Source organism: Saccoglossus kowalevskii, chromosome 5, assembly GCF_978046115.1.
Source record: "Saccoglossus kowalevskii chromosome 5, keSacKowa6.1, whole genome shotgun sequence".
Classification (NCBI taxonomy): Eukaryota; Metazoa; Hemichordata; class Enteropneusta; family Harrimaniidae; genus Saccoglossus; species Saccoglossus kowalevskii.
Genome location: NC_140645.1, coordinates 964915 through 988045, shown reverse-complemented (window position 1 = coordinate 988045; position 23131 = coordinate 964915). Strand labels below are relative to the sequence as shown.

General features: G+C 33.0%; 2 protein-coding genes across 4 annotated transcripts in view; both read left to right on the top strand.

Annotated features, from left to right (window-relative positions):
- LOC100377203 (BUD13 homolog) overlaps nucleotides 1-7340 on the top strand; it is a 36902-nt gene extending 29562 nt beyond the window's left edge. The window contains exon 6 of the mRNA XM_085499038.1: nucleotides 1885-7340. Within this exon, the coding sequence (XP_085355164.1) occupies nucleotides 1885-2060 (176 nt within the window). The 3' untranslated portion in view covers nucleotides 2061-7340. The remainder of the gene's footprint in view (nucleotides 1-1884) is intronic.
- An 8076-nt stretch (nucleotides 7341-15416) lies between these two features.
- Nucleotides 15417-23131, top strand: part of LOC102805844 (glycerol kinase-like) — a 119066-nt gene continuing 111351 nt past the window's right edge. For all 3 annotated transcript variants that reach the window (XM_085499032.1, XM_085499030.1, XM_085499031.1), the window contains exon 1: nucleotides 15417-15515. In XM_085499032.1, coding sequence (XP_085355158.1) covers nucleotides 15444-15515 — 72 coding nt within the window. In that variant the 5' untranslated portion in view covers nucleotides 15417-15443. The remainder of the gene's footprint in view (nucleotides 15516-23131) is intronic.

The following is a 23131-nucleotide window of genomic DNA, read 5'->3' as shown; positions in this document are numbered from 1 at the left end:
CTTTGTTGTTTCTGGTAACATTGTGATTTCCAATAACTTTGTTGTATCTGGTAACATTGTGATTTCCAATAACTTTGTTGTTTCTTGTAACATTGTGATTTCCAATAACTTTGTTGTTTCTGGTAACATTGTGATTTCCAATAACTTTGTTGTTTCTGGTAGCATTGTGATTTCCAATAACTTTGTTGTATCTGGTAACATTGTGATTTCCAATAACTTTGTTGTATCTGGTAACATTGTGATTTCCAATTACTTTGTTGTTTCTGGTAACATTGTGATTTCTAATAACTTTGTTGTTTCTGGTAACATTGTGATTTCCAATAACTTTGTTGTTTCTGGTAGCATTGTGATTTCCAATAACTTTGTTGTTTCTGGTAACATTGTGATTTCCAATAACTTTGTTGTTTCTGGTAACATTGTGATTTCCAATAACTTTGTTGTTTCTGGTAACATTGTGATTTCCAATAATTTTGTTGTTTCTGGTAACATTGTGATTTCCAATAACTTTGTTGTTTCTGGTAACATTGTGATTTCTAATAACTTTGTTGTTGCTGGTAACATTGTGATTTCCAATAACTTTGTTGTTTCTTGTAACATTGTGATTTCCAATAACTTTGTTGTTTCTGGTAGCATTGTGATTTCCAATAATTTAGTTGTTTCTGGTAACATTGTGATTTCTAATAACTTTGTTGTTTCTGGTAACATTGTGATTTCCAATAACTTTGTTGTTTCTGGTAGCATTGTGATTTCCAATAACTTTGTTGTTTCTGGTAACATTGTGATTTCCAATAACTTTGTTGTTTCTGGTAGCATTGTGATTTCCAATAACTTTGTTGTTTCTGGTAACATTGTGATTTCCAATAACTTTGTTGTATCTGGTAACATTGTGATTTCCAATAACTTTGTTGTTTCTGGTAACATTGTGATTTCCAATAACTTTGTTGTATCTGGTAACATTGTGATTTCCAATAACTTTGTTGTTTCTTGTAACATTGTGATTTCCAATAACTTTGTTGTTTCTGGTAACATTGTGATTTCCAATAACTTTGTTGTATCTGGTAACATTGTGATTTCCAATAATTTAGTTGTTTCTGGTAACATTGTGATTTCCAATAACTTTGTTGTATCTGGTAACATTGTGATTTCCAATAACTTTGTTGTTTCTTGTAACATTGTGATTTCCAATAACTTTGTTGTTTCTGGTAACATTGTGATTTCCAATAACTTTGTTGTTTCTGGTAGCATTGTGATTTCCAATAACTTTGTTGTATCTGGTAACATTGTGATTTCCAATAACTTTGTTGTATCTGGTAACATTGTGATTTCCAATTACTTCATTGTTTCTGGTAACATTGTGATTTCTAATAACTTTGTTGTTTCTGGTAACATTGTGATTTCCAATAACTTTGTTGTTTCTGGTAACATTGTGATTTCCAATAACTTTGTTGTTTCTGGTAACATTGTGATTTCCAATAACTTTGTTGTTTCTGGTAACATTGTGATTTCCAATAACTTTGTTGTTTCTGGTAACATTGTGATTTCCAATAACTTTGTTGTTTCTGGTAACATTGTGATTTCCAATAACTTTGTTGTTTCTGGTAGCATTGTGATTTCCAATAACTTTGTTGTTTCTGGTAGCATTGTGATTTCCAATAACTTTGTTGTTTCTGGTAACATTGTGATTTCCAATAACTTTGTTGTTTCTGGTAACATTGTGATTTCCAATAACTTTGTTGTTTCTGGTAACATTGTGATTTCCAATAACTTTGTTGTTTCTGGTAACATTGTGATTTCCAATAACTTTGTTGTTTCTAAATGCTTTTAAAACTTGTTTTGATATGTTATTTTTGTAACCATTACCAATTATATTTTTTGATTTCACAGAGAGACCACGTTACAAGGGTACGCAACCACCTCCAAATAGATTTAACATATGGCCTGGATATCGATGGGATGGTGTTGATAGATCAAATGGATTTGAAAAGAAGTGGTTTCAACGAATGAGTGACAAAAAAGCAATGTCAGAAATATCGTATAAATGGAGTATAGAAGAAATGTAACTGGAAACAGTGATACATACATACATGTACTAAAATACGACACAAATGTAACTGGAAACAGTGATACATACATGTATTAAAATACAACAGAAATGTAACTGGAAACAGTGATATAGACATGTACTAAAATACAACAGAAATGTAACTGGAAACAGTGATATAGACATGTACCAAAATACAACAGAAATGTAACTGGAAACAGTGATATAGACATGTACTACAATATAACAGAAATGTAACTGGAAACAGTGATATAGACATGTACTAAAATATAACAGAAATGTAACTGGAAACAGTGATATAGACATGTACTAAAATATAACAGAAATGTAACTGGAAACAGTGATATGGACATGTACTAAAATACAACAGAATGTAACTGGAAACAGTGATATAGACATGTACTAAAATACAACAGAAATGTAACTGGAAACAGTGATATATACATGTACTAAAATATAACAGAAATGTAACTGGAAACAGTGATATAGACATGTACCAAAATACAACAGAAATGTAACTGGAAACAGTGATATAGACATGTACTAAAATACAACAGAAATGTAACTGGAAACAGTGATATAGACATGTACTGAAATATAACAGAAATGTAACTGGAAACAGTGATATAGACATGTACTAAAATATAACAGAAATGTAACTGGAAACAGTGATATAGACATGTACTAAAATACAACAGAATGTAACTGGAAACAGTGATATAGACATTTACCAAATACAACAGAAATGTAACTGGAAACAGTGATATATACATATACTAAAATACAACAGAAATGTAACTGGAAACAGTGATATAGACATGTACTGAAATATAACAGAAATGTAACTGGAAACAATGATATAGACATTTACTAAATACAACAGAAATGTAACTGGAAACAGTGATATAGACATGTACTAAAATACAACAGAAATGTAACTGGAAACAGTGATATAGACATGTACTGAAATATAACAGAAATGTAACTGGAAACAATGATATAGACATTTACTAAATACAACAGAAATGTAACTGGAAACAGTGATATAGACATGTACTAAAATACAACAGAAATGTAACTGGAAACAGTGATATGGACATGTACTAAAATACAACAGAAATGTAACTGGAAACAGTGATATAGACATGTACTGAAATATAACAGAAATGTAACTGGAAATAATGATATAGACATTTACTAAATACAACAGAAATGTAACTGGAAACAGTGATATAGACATGTACTAAAATACAACAGAAATGTAACTGGAAACAGTGATATAGACATGTACTAAAATATAACAGAAATGTAACTGGAAACAGTGATATAGACATGTACTAAAATATAACAGAAATGTAACTGTAAACAGTGATAAATACATGTATTAAAATACAAAATGAACAAAGGCTTTTCAACTGGGTATTTTAACATGAATCGAGGTGTAAGACAAGGTGACCCTTTATCTCCTGCTTTGTTTATTTTAAGTTTGGAACCTTTACTAAATGCTATATCTGAAAATAATAAAATAAATGGTATTCAGATTGGTCCAAATCAAGTGAAATACACTGCTTATGCAGATGATCTCACCACTTTTGTTAGAGACTTGGCTTCTGCTACGGAACTATTTAGCAAATTGGACTGTTTTAGTACTGTATCTGGGCTGAGGGTAAATGCGGATAAAACTGAAGCAATGTGGATAGGTAGCTGGAGACACCGAAAAGACAAACCTTTAAAATTAAAATGGTGTTCAGATTGTGTTAAAATTGTCGGTATATATTTTTCATATAACGATGATCTTGCGACTTCAATGAATTGTGAAAAATATCTTGTGTCAGTTGGAAAGCTTTTAAAATTTTGGGCTTGTCGTAATTTATCTTTACTCGGTAAAATACAAGTTATTAGATCCTTAGCTATTTCCAAATTACTGTATACGTTTAACCTTATTTCCGTTCCTAAATCAGTATTAGTTAAACTCAACTCGATGTTTTATAATTTCCTCTGGAACGGTCCTGATAAGATCGCCAGAAACACTGTGATTGGTAATATGTTAAATGGGGGTTTGGCTATGCCGGATTTATTGAGCATGTGTGTTGGAGCAAAAGCAAATTGGGTTAAAAAGTTTTTTGATAAAAATTACCATCCATGGAAACAAGTTTTTGATTGGTATCTTAATTCGGTAGGTGGAGCAAATTTTTTGTTCCAGTGTAATTTTAATAGGGAAATGTTACCGATAAACTTGCCACCCTTTTATGAGTCTGTTCTTCATGCATGGTCGTCAGTAAATTTACATAAACCCCCGGAAAATCTTCAAGAAATCGCAAGTGAGATTATTTGGAACAATCAAAATATTATTATTCAAGGAAAATCTATCTTTTATAGGGAATTGTATAACATAGGTATAGTTTATATTACGGATTTATATGATAAGAATGGTAAATTTCTGTCTTGGGATCTATTGATTAATCGTTTGGAAGGCACGACAATTTTTTTAAAATGGTTTGGTCTTGTGGATTCAATTCCGAAAACTTGGCATATTAAACGTTCTTATGTTGTTAGACCCACTCTCCCGGTAAGTGTTCCTAGTGATGGTAAAATTATAGTTATTAGCAAAATGTCTACTAGAATATTTTCCCAAATACTAGTTAAAAGGAAATTTTCCCCCCCGAAAAGCGAAATATACTACCAAAATTTGTTTCCTACTATAATTTTAGACTGGAAAAAATTGTATGCAGTTCCGTACAAGGTTACAATAGAATCTAAGTCACGTGCATTTTATTGTAAAATTTTGAGAAATATTCTATATATTAATTTTATTTTATTTAAAATGCATCATCTCCCCTGTGTACTTTTTGTAAAAAAACAGATGAAACTTTACTACATTTATTTGTAGACTGCCAATATTCAAAGGAGCTTTGGGGTAAAGTATTTCATAACTGGGGCAAATTTTTAAATCTAAACAGTCTTCCAGATAAACATCAATTACTACTTGGGGATGGAAATTTGAGTACTATTACAAATCAGGTTATATTACTTGCTAATATACACTGCTAGGGGTCAAGATACCTTACCCAGTTTCATAGTATTAAAACATTTAGTATTGAATATTTATAAAATTGAAAAATATATTGCAACTCGTAAAAATATTATGGAGCATCATGTTAATAAATGGAGTGATTTTCCAGTCGAATAGGTCAAATTTTATGTACTTTACCTTACTCTGATAATTTGTTGTATTTGTGATTGTGTTGTACTTTTAGTTCTGTTTCCTTTTCATGTATTGTTAATTGTATAATAATAAAAAAAAAAAAAGAAAAAAAAATATAGACATTTACCAAATACAACAGAAATGTAACTGGAAACAGTGATATAGACATGTACTGAAATACAACAGAAATGTAACTGGAAACAATTGTATTAGAACGGATTGCTCTACAATGAAGTATTGTCAGCAAATAATTTGCAGTTAAATCATTTGTGAAAAGATTTAAATGTTTAGATGACACTACTTTGTGGTATAAACTGTACATCTCGTTCCATCAGTATAATCTGTTTTTATACATATGCATTTACATACTTAAAATATTTTTTTTTTTATTGAGTGTTGTACTCGTGCGTACTTACTTGCTGGTATTTTGGTTTAGTGTACAATTTGTCCTGCAAACATACAGATTGTGACATGTTACATGGTGAGTTAGGGAATTAGTGGGTAATCCACAATTTACCATGAAAAAAAAAAAACGGTCTTTCTTGAGGTCTGAAATTTAAAGATCTGTGTGAACTTTACAGAGCTGATCAATATTTATTTTTTTCAGGTGCTTGAAAAATGTGAGATCAGAAGTTTGAAAAAGTTGTTAATTGGACGATCTTTTTCTGGAGAAGTAAAAGCATTTCCCCCAGATTTCTATACAATTATAAATATAATAATATAGCTAAGGTTGGATGAGATTAAAGTATTATACATCAGAATTAGGATAGATTTGGGAAGACAGTGATGAAGTTTTGATATGATTTTGGGGCAATCGTTTTACAAACTCTTATTACATATGCTTGACCTTTGTGCGTTCGTGTATATCAATCACAATCAAACTTCTCACATACATCGTACATGATATTATACATATGCACATTAATTTGTTTCACAATCTGATTCAAGATGGCCGAATGGCGGCCATTTTTGTGCTAAAAAATCATCAAAAATCAAACATTTCTGACATTCCAGAACTGGATCTTGGCGTTTATGGATGGACGTTGTTCAAACTTGCTACATACATAATAGACATTTTGGGTTACTGGTGCATGTTATTTTATTTTTCATATCGAATTCAAAATGGCTGACTGACGGCTATTTTGTTTAAATGAATGCGCTTTGAGAGCCATATCTCTGATATGCTTTGATTGATTATGTTCAAATTTTATATATTAGTTTTACATCGTGTTATAGATATATAAATGTATTCAAAATGGCCAACTGGTTGCCATTTTGTTTTAATTAATGCTGTTCCAGAGCAATATTTCTCAATATGGACAAGTACTTGTTTGACGATCAGATACAAGATGTCAATCATTTTAATGTTAAAAAAATCATCATAATCAAGCATCATCTTCTGGACCCATACTTCTGACATGTTTATGTTCCAACTATATTACTATAAACAATACTATATATCTTAAATTTGATAACTAACAGGGACTGTGCCATGCATGGCTTGTTTTTATATGGCCTTCCAGTTTGTGTTTATCAATGCTCATTCCAAACAAATTTGTGAAATTGACGTCCCCAAAAAGTTAGCCAAACACATTAATATTCCTCTCCATTCTCGCAATCCTGTGTGGGTTTTTATTATCATGTAGTGGGTTCTTTCCCAATAATTATACATATTATAATTATAAGTTTGTTAGCACTGCACCATTTACACACTCTTTGAAAGTCGTTAATTTCAGATAGGTTAATTGTATTGTTGTTCTTCATAAGTTTTAATAAATTTGTGTCTTTGGCAAATAATCAAATATTAAACAAAATGGTTAAATTGTCAATATCATTGATGTAAACAGAAACAAAATGGGGCCCAGAATCGATCATTGTGGAATTTCACAAGCGATGTTACACATCAATGAGATGTTGCTGAGATTATTGTAATGAATTGGAGGCGTTTATAAAGAGTTTTTCAACCATGCCAGTGGCAACCCTTTTTGTAATGCTCAAGTTTTGATAGGATATTATGATTGTGTCAAATGCTTTTTTTGATCAATAAATATACAGAAAGTAATCATGCCATTATCCAAGTTGTTGGTTATATAATATTTTATATTTATACACTGCTATAATTAAAAGCATGTCATACAATTGCAATGGATTAGGGAATAATCCGAAATGAAGGGAAACATTTATCTGATTACAGGATAACATTGCAATGTTTGCATGAACTCCACTCTGTTATTAACAATGAGCTTATGTGGAAAAATTGGTTGGCAATATGTTAATCATGATACAAAATACTAGCACCTGATTCTAAAGGGTATATATAGCAAGCTCCCATAAACTGAGGGGGAAACATACATGAAGGCGCGACAATGTCATATCAGTCATTATCGGATAATTATCGTCTCATAAAATCTAATGAAATGTTGGCAGAGATGTCTAACTTTGACATTATTAGATGATTTTATCGATATTATTGATAATAGCGAAGAAAAACGAACTGTCCTAATAGTTGCTCAGACAGACCTGTCTAACTCAGTTACTTTTAGACATTGTTAGACGATATTATTGATAATATCGGAGAAAAACGAACTGTCCCACTAATGTCTAATAAAGTCTTAGTTAGGCACCCATGTCTAAGCAACTACTGGGAAGATCGTTTTTCTCCGATATTATCGGATAATTATCATCTAATAAAATCTAATGAAGTATTGGCATCAATAACTCGTGTTATGGTTTTTCTTCGATATTATCGTCTAAAAAAAGTTAGACAACCATGTGCGGGCAACTATTGGGTAAGATAGTTTTTATCCGATATTATCGATAATATCGTCTAAGAATGTCTAAGTTAGACAGGCACTTAGACATTTTTAGACATTGTTGGACGATATTATCGATAATATCGGTGAAAAACGAACTGTCCCAATAGTTGTCCAGACAGACCTGTCTAGCTTAGACATTAGATGATATTATCGATAATAGCGGAGAAAAACGAAATGTCCCAATAGTTGCCGAGACGGACCTGTCTAACTTAGATATTTTTAGACATTGTTAGATGATATTATCAATAATATCGGAGAAAAACGAACTGTCCCAATAGTTGTCCAGACAGACCTGTCTAGCTTAGACATTAGATGATGTTATCGATAATAGCGGAGAAAAACAAAATGTCCCAATAGTTGCCGAGACGGACCTGTCTAATTTAGATATTTTTAGACATTGTTAGATGATATTATCAATAATATCGGAGAAAAACGAACTGTCCCTCTAATAATGTCTAATAAAGTCTAAGTTTGATAGCCATGCATAGCAACTACTTGGAAGATCGTTTTTTTTTTCGAAATTATCGGATAATTATCGTCTAATAAAATCTAATGAAATATTGGCATCAATAACTCTTGTTACGGTTTTTCTCTGATATTATCGTCTATTAAAGTCTAAGTTAGACAACCATGTGCGGGCAACTATTAGGTAAGATAATTATCATCCGATATTATCGATAATATCGAAATTATCGATAATATCGAAATTATCATCTAAGAATGACTAAGATGGACACTTAGACATTTTTAGACATTATTAGATGATTTTATCGATAATATCGGAGAAAAACAAACTGTCCCAATAGTTGCCCAGACAGACCTGTCTAACTTGGACATTTTTAGACGATAATATCGGATAACGTTAAAAAGTGCAATGTCGCGCCTTCCTTGAAACGTACTTATCTAGCATTCTTAGAGTTTAGAAAAGCCTAAGACCGCATCTGGTGAGAAGGTCTATGGTATGCTTTATGGTGTAATGATATCCAAAGATAATTATGACATGTGATCATTGAAAGTAATATATCATTTGAGTCAGAGTCATTAGAAGGTCTGACGAGATCAGGGGGGTACTTGAAATTAATTTCAGTTGCTGAGGGGGAGGGGGCTTGAAATAAACTGTACTGTTCAGGGGGGACTTGAAAGTTTGTTTAATATCAGAGGACAGAAAAAATGCAAAGTAAATTCTTATCTATGTACTTAAAACAACTCATCCCCAAAAAGATGGACATTTGTAGCAGACAACAAAAGATTGAACTAGCATGTTCAATTACATATGTATTAATACAATGAATTGAAGGGGTTTTTGTGATTTACCTGTGAATGTTCTTGAGGAAATATCATATAAATATAAATTTACCAGTTTCAATATGTCAATAATGGTTTTCTGTCTTCATTGAAATGAATGTATCGTTAAAAAAATTGTACCATTGTTCAATTAAGCCACTGCATATCTCCATTGTTTAATTAGTAAATATGGTATATGATGTATACACAACTTGGCCAGATTAAGTTCCCTTCTCTGTGAACTTTTCATCATCATAGAATAATTCATTTCTCTTCCTATGGGTCTAGTTGCATTTTATAAATGAACTTAGAAAAACAAATTTTTTTTTTCTCCAAAAAATTACAGATTTGAGACTTAAAGCTCTTATACTCATGTTTCATAGATTTCAGAAAAGCTTTCGACAGCATCTGGAGGAAGGCAAAATTTAGAAATAAATGGTCATTTCTGTGAAATCATTAAATCCATGTACAATAACATAAACTACAAGGTCAATATGTTAAATGGTTTAACACTAATTCTCATTAAGGTGTGTCATTGATGCTTATAATTACATATGTCATATACTTTGTATCATTTTGCGGTTACTTTTGTTTCAGGTTCGTTGTTGTTTTGGGTGAATATAGAACATCTTAAAGCCCAAAATTGTAGCAATAATGTTCACGTCGCTGTGTGTCAAAACACATTCTCGAACTTGGCAACATTCACTTACGGATCACTAAGCAAATAGGTGGAAATACTAGTTACATCACTCATGAAGATTGATGATTCGATTGTTGACCGGCCGGGGATAGCTGCATTTAGTGTTCATTTCTATGCAATGTAAAATCATATCGATGCTGGTGGATGTTTGGAGTACTAACAAATTCTCACTTCTGGTCCGATTAGACTTAAAATACACACGGATATTTCAGCTTCATCGTCCCGTACTTCATTTAGTAATTCAAACTTCCCAGATTGTGTAAAAACAGAGAGTATCCTGATTTCGATATCGAAACCGCCTTGGCTTAATTATTTGCTGGGGACGGTTGCTTAGGTGTTCTGTAATTTGCAGCGCGTAAACCTAAAAAAGTTAGGAAAAATATTGATTACTTTTCTGCAGGTTATATAATAAAATATGAAATAATTAATATTTTATTTTTATTTATTAAAATATGTACACATTATATCTAATTGGGGTGGGTATTGCCTAGCAATTTTATAAACTTATAAACAAATATTTCGTAAATAACACTGACCGCGAAATACGCCTTTGAGAAGTATTACTGATGGAATATTTTATATTGCAATTTCTTTCAATTTGAATTAGTTGTACTACAATGTATCAGTAATAATGTAAATATATATATACATTCCTTTATTTCATTGTTGAGACTGAGTTATACAGTTTATTACGTACTACAATTTATCTATATTGAAAAACGGTTATTGGAATTATTAATTTCAACTATCCTTTGCAACACCAATAAGATCATAATGATAATGTTTATTGGTCTTTGAAACTAGAGCTATTATCAGAGCATGGGTCTTATTTTGGAACTCCTGCCAGGATGGTATTCCCAGAATAGCGCCAGTTGTTAAAGAAACATAAAACTTTAATTCTCAACAAGGATGAAAGGACTAGTTACTGAGACAAAGCCCTACTACCCGCGAAACCCACTTATCGCGAAAGCCACTCACCGCGAAGCTACTAGTTTATTTAACAATATGTGTATTCTGAATCCGTGGCTTATAGTAATAATAATAATTTTATTCAACACGAAAATCTACTACAGAGAGTAATTTTATGATTGTAAAACAAAAACAGAAATAATACTTCACACAAATAATATCACAAATAGCACATTAAACATAAGCTAATGTTATAGTTTAGTACAAAGCAAAACTGAAGTACAGTTCAATTCACCAGAATCACGAATAAAACATTGAATACATGTAACTAAGAATGGAAGAAAAAATACATGAAAATTAGTATAACAATAAAACTACTAAGCTACTAAATATGCCATTGCATTAAAACTACCTGCAGACTAATTTGATGGAGTTGCTATGTTTCATCTCTTAAGTTCATGCTTGTATGTATGAATTGTGCAGTTTCTGTTCTTGCAAAGCTTGTCATAATTAATCGAAATTTTTCGTCTTCATTCATTTTCAAGAAGTCAGATTTTTTGCCTTGTATATATTTAAATAATTTATTACGGAGTATGTCATATTTACTGCATCCTATTAAGAAATGGTACTCTTCTTCTATTTTATCATCTGTGCAGAGTTTACATATTGTTTCGTTTCTAGGAATTTTCTTTTGTCTGCCATTCTCAATGAGTAGTTTATGATCAGTAATTCTAAATTTGCAAAATAATCGCCTTAATTTTAATTTTTTTATATCATTTAAATAGTTCTCCAAATTGAAGGTATGGTGGCCATAAAGTTTCGAATTCCAAATGTTGAAATTGTACAGAACTCATTGGTGGGCATGGCTTCAATGACAAGTTTCAACTTTTAATCAATAGATAATTTCACAATTAAAGTATCAACCAATGACAATATTTTCTACACTTCTGACTAATTAGCATAAAATGCGCCGTTTTCTTTTCCCATGCTTACATTGTATCTATCAGCGTCTTTGTGGTCTGAGCGACCTTTTTGTAACAGTATATCATATTTATATCATAAGTCACCAATATTTTCATGACCTCTAATTAGTCTATTGTTGTGATGAAAACCCAATAACCGAGTGGCAACCAAATGCACCTCAGCCGGCAATAATTTCAAAAGTGTAAATGTTTGTTTTGTTGTAATAAATAAAACAGCAAAATATTGGCGTTTTTGAAAACTTGTGCATTGTTTTTAACATGAAATTTGATTCTTTGCCCTGATTTCAAAAGTCACTAAATAAATGCATTGTACAATACAGTAAACTTGTGGTCACCATATGCCACGGACTATGTGACTGTCTATCGCACACATTCAATCAGGTCCAAAAAACTGTGAGCACTGTGATTGTGTAATGGTAACACAAGTAAGGGACCATGGTAGACTGTAATATACGTCGTTTATTTCGGAAGACAAGTCTGGCATCATTGTACAATGAGAACAATCCACACTAAACATGCACTAAAACACCCTTTATATACGGTTAATAGGATTCACATCTCGGATTTTAAAATTGGATGGAAACACTGTGATTGTACCCCAGACCATTCGTCCCGGTGTTATCGCTATCGCCACACGAGACTCCAGCTTGTCTCCTATACAATTTTCCTTCCGCCCACTTAATTTTAATATTCATATGACCTTTGCACTGACATCGATAGCCAATCGCATTCGACCGCGGACGTCACTCTAAATAAACAACTGAATAAATTAATATACCATATTTGGAATATAGCAGGTAAATTCAACGTTGTTGGTGTGTTCCTTCGGGTTCCGAAGTCGCACGAAACGAGTTCATGTTCCGTTATCTTTCGCAAGTAAAACAGGTCGATATGTATTAAACATGGCATTTGTTTTCTTGTTTTAACCCCCTTATTACGCAAGCTTCCGTCGAAGTGGTGTTTTTTTCGACGATCTGTGGCAAAACGAACAAAACATTGCGGCATTCTTAGCGGTGGATAAGGGATCGACTATGTCGTCACATTTATGTCTCGTTTGAAAGAGAATAAACAACCGCTCAGAAAAATATGTTGCTAATATTTAAGTGCGGTGCCTTGAAATCGCCTGCCCGACGTCCAAATTTCAAAAGGATGTTCGATTTGCAATGACGACCGTTCATATGTACTAGGCGACGTTACTAATTACTACTAGGGTCGGTGTTTGCATTAAGAATTATAGAACAAAAGATCAGCAAAGCGGTGCTTTTGTCGGCGATTTTGTCAAAGGGAATATTGATAAAATGTTGCAAAACAGAATCGCGAGTTGGGTGAAAAATTGCGCCGGCGACACCCCAGAAACACCGTGTCACGGTGCATTCGTGCATCAGTACACCGAAGAAATACATACATATTGTTGCGGACGACTATTGTAGACTGTGTTCGTGTAGTATTCGAGTTTGTGGACAGTTAAAGTCGTGTGTGAATTTATTCAAGCCAGGAAAAGCAGGAGGGATAACTTATGGAAATCGTCTTTCCAATTTGATCCAGTGCGACGTTGTGAAAGGAGCGACTCTGTCGTCTCATCTATGTCTAGTTTGTAAGAGAAAGATTGATAGCGCAGAATTAAAATCCGCCAATAATGTAAAACAGTGGCGTGAAATTGTCAGTCATTCTAATATCTCCCAACCTGTGAACGAAACGGTTAAGCGTGCTGCCTTGAAATCGCCTGCCAAAACTAAAATGGCGCGTGTCACGTGACTTTGTTTACTAAAGATAGCGTGGGCGTTTGATTGACACTCAACTCATTAGTATTCCACCAATCACAGCTACATCTACTTTCTGGATGTGCGCAGTCAAATTGTATAGGAGACAAGCTGGAGTCTCGTGTGGCGATAGCGATAACACCGGGACGAATGGTCTGGGGTACTGTGATTGGTTTGCCAGGCGAGAAGGGTTGCGACTTAATCCGCTACAAAGTCGCGACTTCTCTTTCGTTCGCTGTGATAAGAGCGTATTTGTGACCATTAGTTACGTAAATGCCTTACATAAACTGATTTGTGTTTCTTTGTAATAGAGATACATGCATTGTGAGGTGAAATCAAACATGAAACGAGTTTTAACGAATAAATCTCAGTAAATAATGCTTGGAATCGAATGAAACGAAAACGAACAATACAGAAAATCATTGTCTATCGATACAAACTGAAAAACGAATGAAAAATAACAATTACAATTAAACAACAACAAATATTAATAAATCAAAAAACACACGTGGATAAACATCCACGATAGATTATTCGGTTATTTACAACACTTTGTTTTTGTGTACAACTTTTATGCAGCTGCTATTCTTGGTAGATTAGTGAGCCCCTGTTGTTAAAGGGCAGCAGCAAATAAATAATTTAGAAAATAAAAATACATAAATTAAATAGAATAATTAAATTAAATAAATAAATTATGCCCGGGCCAACGAAACAATAAATTGTTAGAAATCAGCCATACCATCAAAATGGAAAAATTTCATAGCTGGTTCTGCTGGGAACAGATTACATGTAATAACCCAAACATGGATAACAGTAAAGTGGCTAAGTGGTGCTAAAATTAATAAAAAGGTATACTTTCTTTTTCAAACCATTTTTAAGTGAAGAAATTCCAAGACCTATCCAGCACTATTGGCGTGACATTCTGGATATTGTAATTCCGTGGAAAACTGTTGCATAATTCCTTACACGATCAACACTGTTCCCAAAATAAGGAATTTCCAGCACAAACTTACTATAAAATGTGTATCATCTAATCAACTGCTGTTTGCACGGAGTCTCATTAAGTCGATAATCATTCGGTGTAGTGGCTATACTAGTATTTGATTACAGAATGTAATGTTTCAATTAGTGTTACAAAATGTATTCTAGGTAACATTGATGACCAGGCTAGTATATTGCTCAACTATATCCTACTAATGGAGCGTCATTATTTATGTAAGTGAAAGTTACAACGAAATATTAAATGTGAATATTAAATCATACATGAAATAAATGTCTGAGTTGGGAAATATCATCCTCAATGTACAGAACAAAAGAAAGAGAAAACAAATTGGTAGTTGTATTTTATGTTTCAATATAATTTTTCATTTGTAAAAGTATACACATACATTGTCTGTTTACATGATAAAATACTAATCTTACACTCAGAATGTCACTAAAATAAATTCATGGTGACACATTTTCGCCATCAATTATTGCAATTTTCAATGGAATTTAAAACTGTTGCTTGAAAAAAATGTCTGTCTAGTCAATTGTGAAAATGAAAGCACTACATTTTAGTTAGATTTGACGTCATGTCATAAATTTATATGAATAAATTAGTATAAATTTCTTGAAAACAAGCTCCTGTATCTCTTCCATGAGCGTCCAATTAATGACGACGTCCAGTGTAAGTGCGCCCTCTATATGCTAGTTGGCCCAGCGAGAAGACGAGTGCTGTTAACATGGCGACGGAAAGTCGTGTAAGTGAATTGATTGGTGCCATCGACCAGGGAACCAGCAGTACACGGTTTTTGGTAGGTAGAATAGAGAGTGCCATCACATTTTATCTTGTAGGTCTATATGGGCATAACGTGTGTATCTTGTATATCATTGGAAGTCGCACATGGGAGGCACCGAACGACACACGCTGATATTTTTCAAAACACTATTGAGACGATACTTTGATAGCAAGGTGGCTCGTTTGGGATTATTCGCATCTTTTCTCTATTTTAAATGCTAAGCATGGACCCCCAAAGTCACGCATTGGTAATAGTAATTTTCCGAATCGGAACATCAGAACACGGTTACTAACTAACCGTGATCAGAACCACAGAGGGCAACTTTTCAGAAACTCAGAACCCAATGCGCCCTCTATCACCGGAAGTTTAGTTTAGTTTCCAGCTGTTTAGTTCCAGGGTCATTTCTAAATCAATTTATAATAATTATGTACAATATTTCAAAGTTGATAGATTAACCCACATTTCGGATCACTGTCCCATTATCCTATCTTTATGCTTAAATCCAGACCTCCCAAATAATTCTCAAAGAAATCATAGTAATAGATTGGATCCCTTACCAACTAAATATATTTGGGACAGTGACTCAAAAAATAAATTTTTATCTGCTTTAGAGTTAGCAAAATGTAATGAAATCAAAACATTTATGTCGGCAAACCATGAGAACTCTGACAAAATGGTATCAGATTTTTCTTCACTGCTATGTCAATTGGCAGAAAAAAGCCTTTAAAAAATCCACTTCAGAAGAATAATAAAAAATAAAATAAATAAAAAAACAAACAACCAAAGATGGTTTGATAAAGATTGCCATTTATTACGTAATGAACTTAAAATGCATACTAAATTAATTCAGAGATTTCCTAATGACCCTATTGTTAGAGGTAGATTCTTCAAAACACGTAAACAATTCAAAAAAATCCTCAAATACAAAAAAAAACAATTTAAAGTACACCAGCTTAATGAAATTGAGAGTCTTCAAGGTAACAATTCATCATTCTGGAAAAAAATGAGTTAACTCAACAATGACGCGAATACACAAAAGTCAGAGACTGATTGCATAGCACCAGATAAATGGTTGACACACTTCAAAGATCTATTAAATTCTAAACCTGGTAAAAACACTGAAGAATAAGACGATATTATATCAGATCTTAGAAATAGGGAAATTAAAGAACTTGATGCTAAGAAAACTGCAACTCAAATCAACTGCAGAAGACCAGTTTTGTAATGAGATGCTAAAATGCGGTGAACATTACCTCATCAAACCTATTAAAAAAATATTTAACTCTATTTACAATGCAAATATCTTCCCACATGCATGGAGTACAAGTTTAATAATACCCATACATAAAGCAGGATCTAAATTAAATCCCTCAAACTTTTTATTATCCAAACAGTCTTGGCTATATACTGTTGAAATTTTGTAGAATTGTGAATAGTGGAACATACTCAAAAAACAATTTTAAAATATAGATAACAGGTGCAAACATTCTCTTTTTTGAATGCTTAGCAAGATTTAGCAAGGTTGTACATAAATAATAAAAAAAGAAACATGGTGAAAAAAAGAAATGACGGGATCTCCGTATTATGCACTATATTTAATATTTTACAAATTGATAATACATTTAAATTTTAAACTGTTACAGCCATTTTAATTATGAGCATTAGCAAACTTCTTACTGAGTGAATTGTTATGCAAATTAGCAATTATCTCAGCTTCTTTTTAGTGCACATCCCAGAACTTTAAAAAAAATAGCTCCGAGACGCTTTGACCTTTTGTTTTGAAATTTTCACTAATGATTGACAATGTGTTTATCTTCAAAACGCTGTCGGGGCATTGTTTATGGTTCAACAGTGATACAACAATGTACAGACAACTAGCCTGGGTGTTAATTTATGCATAAACTTGAAGAAGTGAAATTTGAGCTGCTGCCCTGCAAAATTGACAACTGGTAGACAGTTTTCAAGATGGCACTTTCTTCATAGTAAACAGATGTACCCATAAACCAGTTTTGACAGGAAACAGAAGCATGGTTTAGAAGCTAATTTTTTTTAAATCACTTTTGACCAAAAAAGCACATTTTTGTGCTTATTTCAAACTACAGTGTCCATAACAAAAAAATACTAACAAAATTTTAAAATTCATACAATAAGCTTTCCGAAAATATATTGTTTTGTGGACAAGGGAGGTCATCTTGGTTTCCTAATTAACTAATTAAAATACCTGTCAGATAAACTGCATCTCTACCGTAATACAAGGCTAACCACTTTTATTGAGAAAAATAACATTCTGTCACACCAACAGTTTGGTTTCAGAAAAGGTTGTCGTACAACTGACAACCTATTTATATTGAAAACAATTATTGAAAAAACACACCAACAACAATCAGCATGAAAATACAGTGAATGAAAAAAAAAAGAAGCTAAAGCGAACAAACAAAATTTATGCCTGTTTTGTAGACCTGAAAAAGGCTTTTGATAGTGTTTGGCATGATGGTTTATTCCTGAAACTATTAAACAATGGGGTGACAGGTAAAATGTATCAAATTAATAAAAGTATGTACAGTAATATAAAATAAAAATGAAAGATGGACTAACCAATCAATTTAATTCAACACTGGGTGTCAAGCAAAGGTGTAATCTGAGTCCTTCACTCTTTAACATTTTTATTAATGACATAACTAATACCCTGGACCATGAATCATGTGATCTACCAAATTTAAATAACACACCAATCAGCTGTCTAATGTATGCAGATGATATAGTTATTCTTTCTAAATCCAAAAGTGGTCTCCAGAATGCCCTTGATAATGTCTCAAAATACACACAGAAATGGAAACTCGCTGTGAACACAGAAAAAACAAAAATTATGGTTTTTAATAAAAATAATAAACTCTATGACAGTGATTTATTCTTTTTTGAAGGGAATGAGATTAACATCGTGAGAAATTATAATTATTTAGGTATTGTTCTCAACCCTACTGGAATATTTAAAGTGCCTGTGAAATGGCTGCTATTTTCACGCCTAATATTATCAATTGATACATAAATATTATTAATTTTTATGTTTCTAAGCATGAATTATTTTTTTTAAGTGAAAAAATGTGTTTTAAACTCAACTTTATTTTTGTGTATTTTAAAACGAGGCTCCTCATTAGCTTCTCATTTGCATACAGAAATTCCCCTTGTGACGTCAGAAGGGGAAGTCGCATGGCAGCTTGCATTGCCGATACGTGTAAATAAGGCAAATTTCTTGTGCAGTTTTCTCGTCTTTGACTAAATTTTCACTTATGTACTTGTTCGTCGAGGAAGAATGGACCATAATGAACACATAGTATCAATTTTTGTTGCATGGGGTTGAGTTAGATGCGAAATATGTTCATTCTGGTGTAGCTGGTCACCGTGATCGTCACCGACACCGGCGCACGTTTGTACACTGTTGCTGGACAAAATAGAATTTGACGCCGGAATTATCTCGTTATTTAGCAGGTTACTTGGCACGTCACTACACTGTTTTATTTCATCGATCGTCTGAGTAAAACTTTCAAAATTAAAATAAAAGAGAACATATTTTGACATTCTAAACATTAGACTATAGTGATCACTATAAAATAATTAAAAAAACGACAGTTACTAAATAAATGACAGCCGCGTGGAAATAAATTGACATTTTGTTGAAATAGGTGAACGCGTCGGGTCACGGCGAGGGCAAGTGCGTTAAAAGCGGCGTTTAATTGGATAACAAAAATAATCGAGATCGACACACATACAGATAAATTCAGAGTGGATTCGAGTTAGCTTGATCTATGGCGTGATTGTCATAATTATAACATCGTATTAAAACTTTATTTGGTGGAAACACATTGACCAAGCCCGGATTCTTATTTCATAAATTATTACGCAGATCAAGCTGCAAACATGGAGGTAAAAAAGAACAGAGGTGTGAATTCGACATTCAACACCAATCACCAAACAATTCAGAAACTTTTAGCCTTCGAAAATGAAAACAGTTAGCAGTGTGTAAGGGCTGTGTAATTTCCTGTTTGTCCGACGCTTCGTTTTTGTGTCACTGTCAAAATTATTGCTACCTTTTACTTAACAGGGACTAAATGGTCTCTATAAAATGATAATCAGGATCGCAAAAAAAGTCAACTGATTTGAAACACTTGCCGGACGTCTCTCTCTCTTCTGAAATCCGCCTCGGTGATCATGGGCTGGTCCGGAACCTATTTCTTTCAAAAGTGTTGCGCCAGGTTTACGTTGTTGGCGTTTCTCTTTAAACCTAGTCATTTTTTTTATGGACGAGGACAGTTGAATGAATCTAAGGTTAAGTGATGTCGCATCTTCGGATCGATTAGAAACGTGTGAATACATACACTATGGCTATACGTTTCACTGCAACTGCCAACGACACAACATCTAAAACCTCTCTCAAAAAAAAAAAAATAGACACAAAAAAAAGAAAAAACGCCAACCGAAAAATGTATATCGTTTAAAAGTATACTGAACGTCCAGTGTTATTATGGCTCAGAGGTATGACTTCCTCTCACATTTTGTCATTTGGTGGCACACTTTCGGCGAGAGTCGGAAATCCGGAAACAGTCGACCGTTTCATGATAGGTGGGCGTGGCTACAACACGAGAAATATCCAAAATTTACTTGGATACGAGTAATTATTTTCAGCAAAAAAATCAATAACTACCCCTTTCAGTGGGACACAGATCTAAAATGGGAAACGTGAGGGTGGGCATTGCACAGGCACTTTAAAGCTGCTATGTAACATCTGAAATACAAAGGAATGAAAGCATTATTCTCTTTGAAAGCCAAATTTGGTCATAATAAAAGCCTCAGTCCCTCATTATTGTTATCATTGTTTAATAAACTAATAAGACTAATTCTTATATATGGATGTGAAGTCTGGGCTGAAGAAAGTTCATTCAACTCTACTATAGAAGATGTACACCTCAGCTTCTGTCGCTTCATCCTAGGCGTTTCAAAAAACACTCCGAAATTGGGAATTTATAGTGAGTTGGATAGATATCGTATCGATCCATTTATTAAAAAGCAGTTAATAAAATATACAAACCACCTAAACAAAACTCAAAACCCCATTATTAAGGAAGCCTTCCTACTTAACAAGACTGTAAAAAGTAAGTGGTACAATGAACTGAACTCGGTACTGAAATCTACAAATACAACACTATCAGATATTGACAATAATGAGCTAAAATAGTCACAAATGTCACGGATATATGATAAAACAAAAAATGTATTTATAAAGCATTGGATTAACTCAATTAATGATGATAACAGACAAAACACTAATACAAAAAACAAACTGAGGACTCACAAAAAATTTAAAACAAACTTCATTTTGGAAAACTACTTAATTAAGCTAAAAAATAAAGAACTGAAAAGTACCATAACTAAATTCAGACTGAGCAATCACAGTTTAGAAATTGAAAAAGGAAGACACAACAGAATCAAAAGTAGCGACAGAATCTGCAAATTGTGTAATAAAAATGATATTGAAGATGAACATCACTTCCTCATAATATGCCCAGTATATAGTAAAGAGAGGGTCATTTTATACAATGAAGCTGAAAAGATTATTCCTGACTTTACTAATCTCACACCTGAAAATAAATTCATAAAAATAATGTCAAATAATAACTTAACAATTCCTCTGGCACAATATCTGAAATACAGCTTTGTTATTAGACAGCAGCACCTACTTAGTCATTGACTTTTTTTTTTTAATACCTATTATGTGTTCATTGGGTTCTTGTTTTTATATTCAGTTTATAGTTTTTTGTTGGCGCTTCATTTTATTTTATTATATATTTCCATTACTAATTTAGTCTGTTTTTGGTTGTCTTTTAAACTATTAGCCATTGTAATTTGATTAATTTTTATCTGTAATTTGTTGTTGTTGTTGTTGTTGTTGTTGTTGTTGTAACCTTTAACCTCCTTCAGTAGGTTATGAGTTAATAAAATTGATTGTTCCGGGTTCGTGTGTACTTAGGGTTCGGCGAGGGGTTGCAAAAATGAGGGTAACCCGAATCTCTGGCCCCGGCCAATGGATCCGGCCAAATTGAATGGCCCCCAGGCCAAATTAATTGGCCACTGGTCAATGAGTTATTAATTTACATGTGTTTCTCGCATATTTTTATATATTTAATGCCACTGGCCAATGTACGTAAAACGCAGAAGTGAATGTCAGAATATTGAAAGAGAGCCACAGAATATGATTTTACACATCGAAATTGAGAATTGCAAGTGTAGACATATTGCATAGGTATGAACACTAAATACATCTATCCCGGCCAGCAATCCAATCATCAATCTTCATGAGTGATGTAACTGGCATTTCCATCTATTTGCTTCTATTCCCCCACTATACTAAAACGCTCAAGTGAATGTTGTCAAATTCGTGAATGTGCGTATTTTCGTACAGTAGCGTCAACATTGCTACAATCAAACACGCGCTGAACAAGAAGTCCATGCTGAGCTAGTACCATTGTAAATTTTTGGAGAGTAGAAAACTATTTATACAGGGGACGCTCCAGTAAGAAATTGTTAAAATTGCCTGATTGGCATATCAAAATCCTTTATTGAAACAAAACATATTCTATATTCACTAAAAAATAACATTGTTATATCTCTAGACTCGCAACGAACTCGAAACAAAAGAAACATTCCGATCCAAACAACCTGCGTCCTTGAAAATGGAGTCTTATCGCCATTGCGTTTCTGAGCGAAAACACGTCGATGCCAAAAACGGCCGATTTTCGCCAAATCTTCAATGATTTTTTGATAATATCATTAATTCAGTCCAGCGGTTAAATAGGTTATTTATTTGAGACGCTCGGGAAACAAAATTGATGATGTAAATCACTCTGGTGACGAAAAATCTGCGATAATAGCCAAAGGGGTGAGGGACTGAATTTCAAAAACATATTTTATATGTATGCCATTCAATTTTGCTGGTGGCCAGAGATTCGGGTTACCCCAAAGATGATTCTTTCCCAAGAATAGTCATTTATTTGTCATGACGCTGTGAACAACCGTGTCACTACTAAACATGATAGGTATCTAAATAAACTTTCTTCTTGTAGTTTTGTGCTCATATATTTTCCTCATGATGAATTTGCTGTCATTTTTTTTCTCAAATATATTTTTCCTGCAAAATTTACGCACACAGAAATTTTTATTCTGTTATTGCAGTGTATATGTTTTCATGATTTTTTCCTGTGTAATTTCTTTCACTAATTCTGCCATCAACCTGCTCCTTCTTAAGAGCTTCTCAATGGCCCACCCCTTAGAAAAATAGTACTTTGAAAGCAGTGCAGAACATCTGTTTGGTACAAATCACACACTACACAATGTTTTGCACACAATGGCTACAGAAAATGCAGTGAATTATCAGTTCAGCCATCGTAGAAGTAGAGGCATGTTAAATTTGTAATATCTATTCAAATCACTGATATACATCTTCTCGTCAAAATATCTGGAAAATTGGTTGACATATATATATAAAAAACAAACACAAATTTTCCAGGATACTGTTATGTTTTTTACTGTACAACAGAAAAGTCAAAGGAATGTGATGTTGGTGATGTACGTATGACATT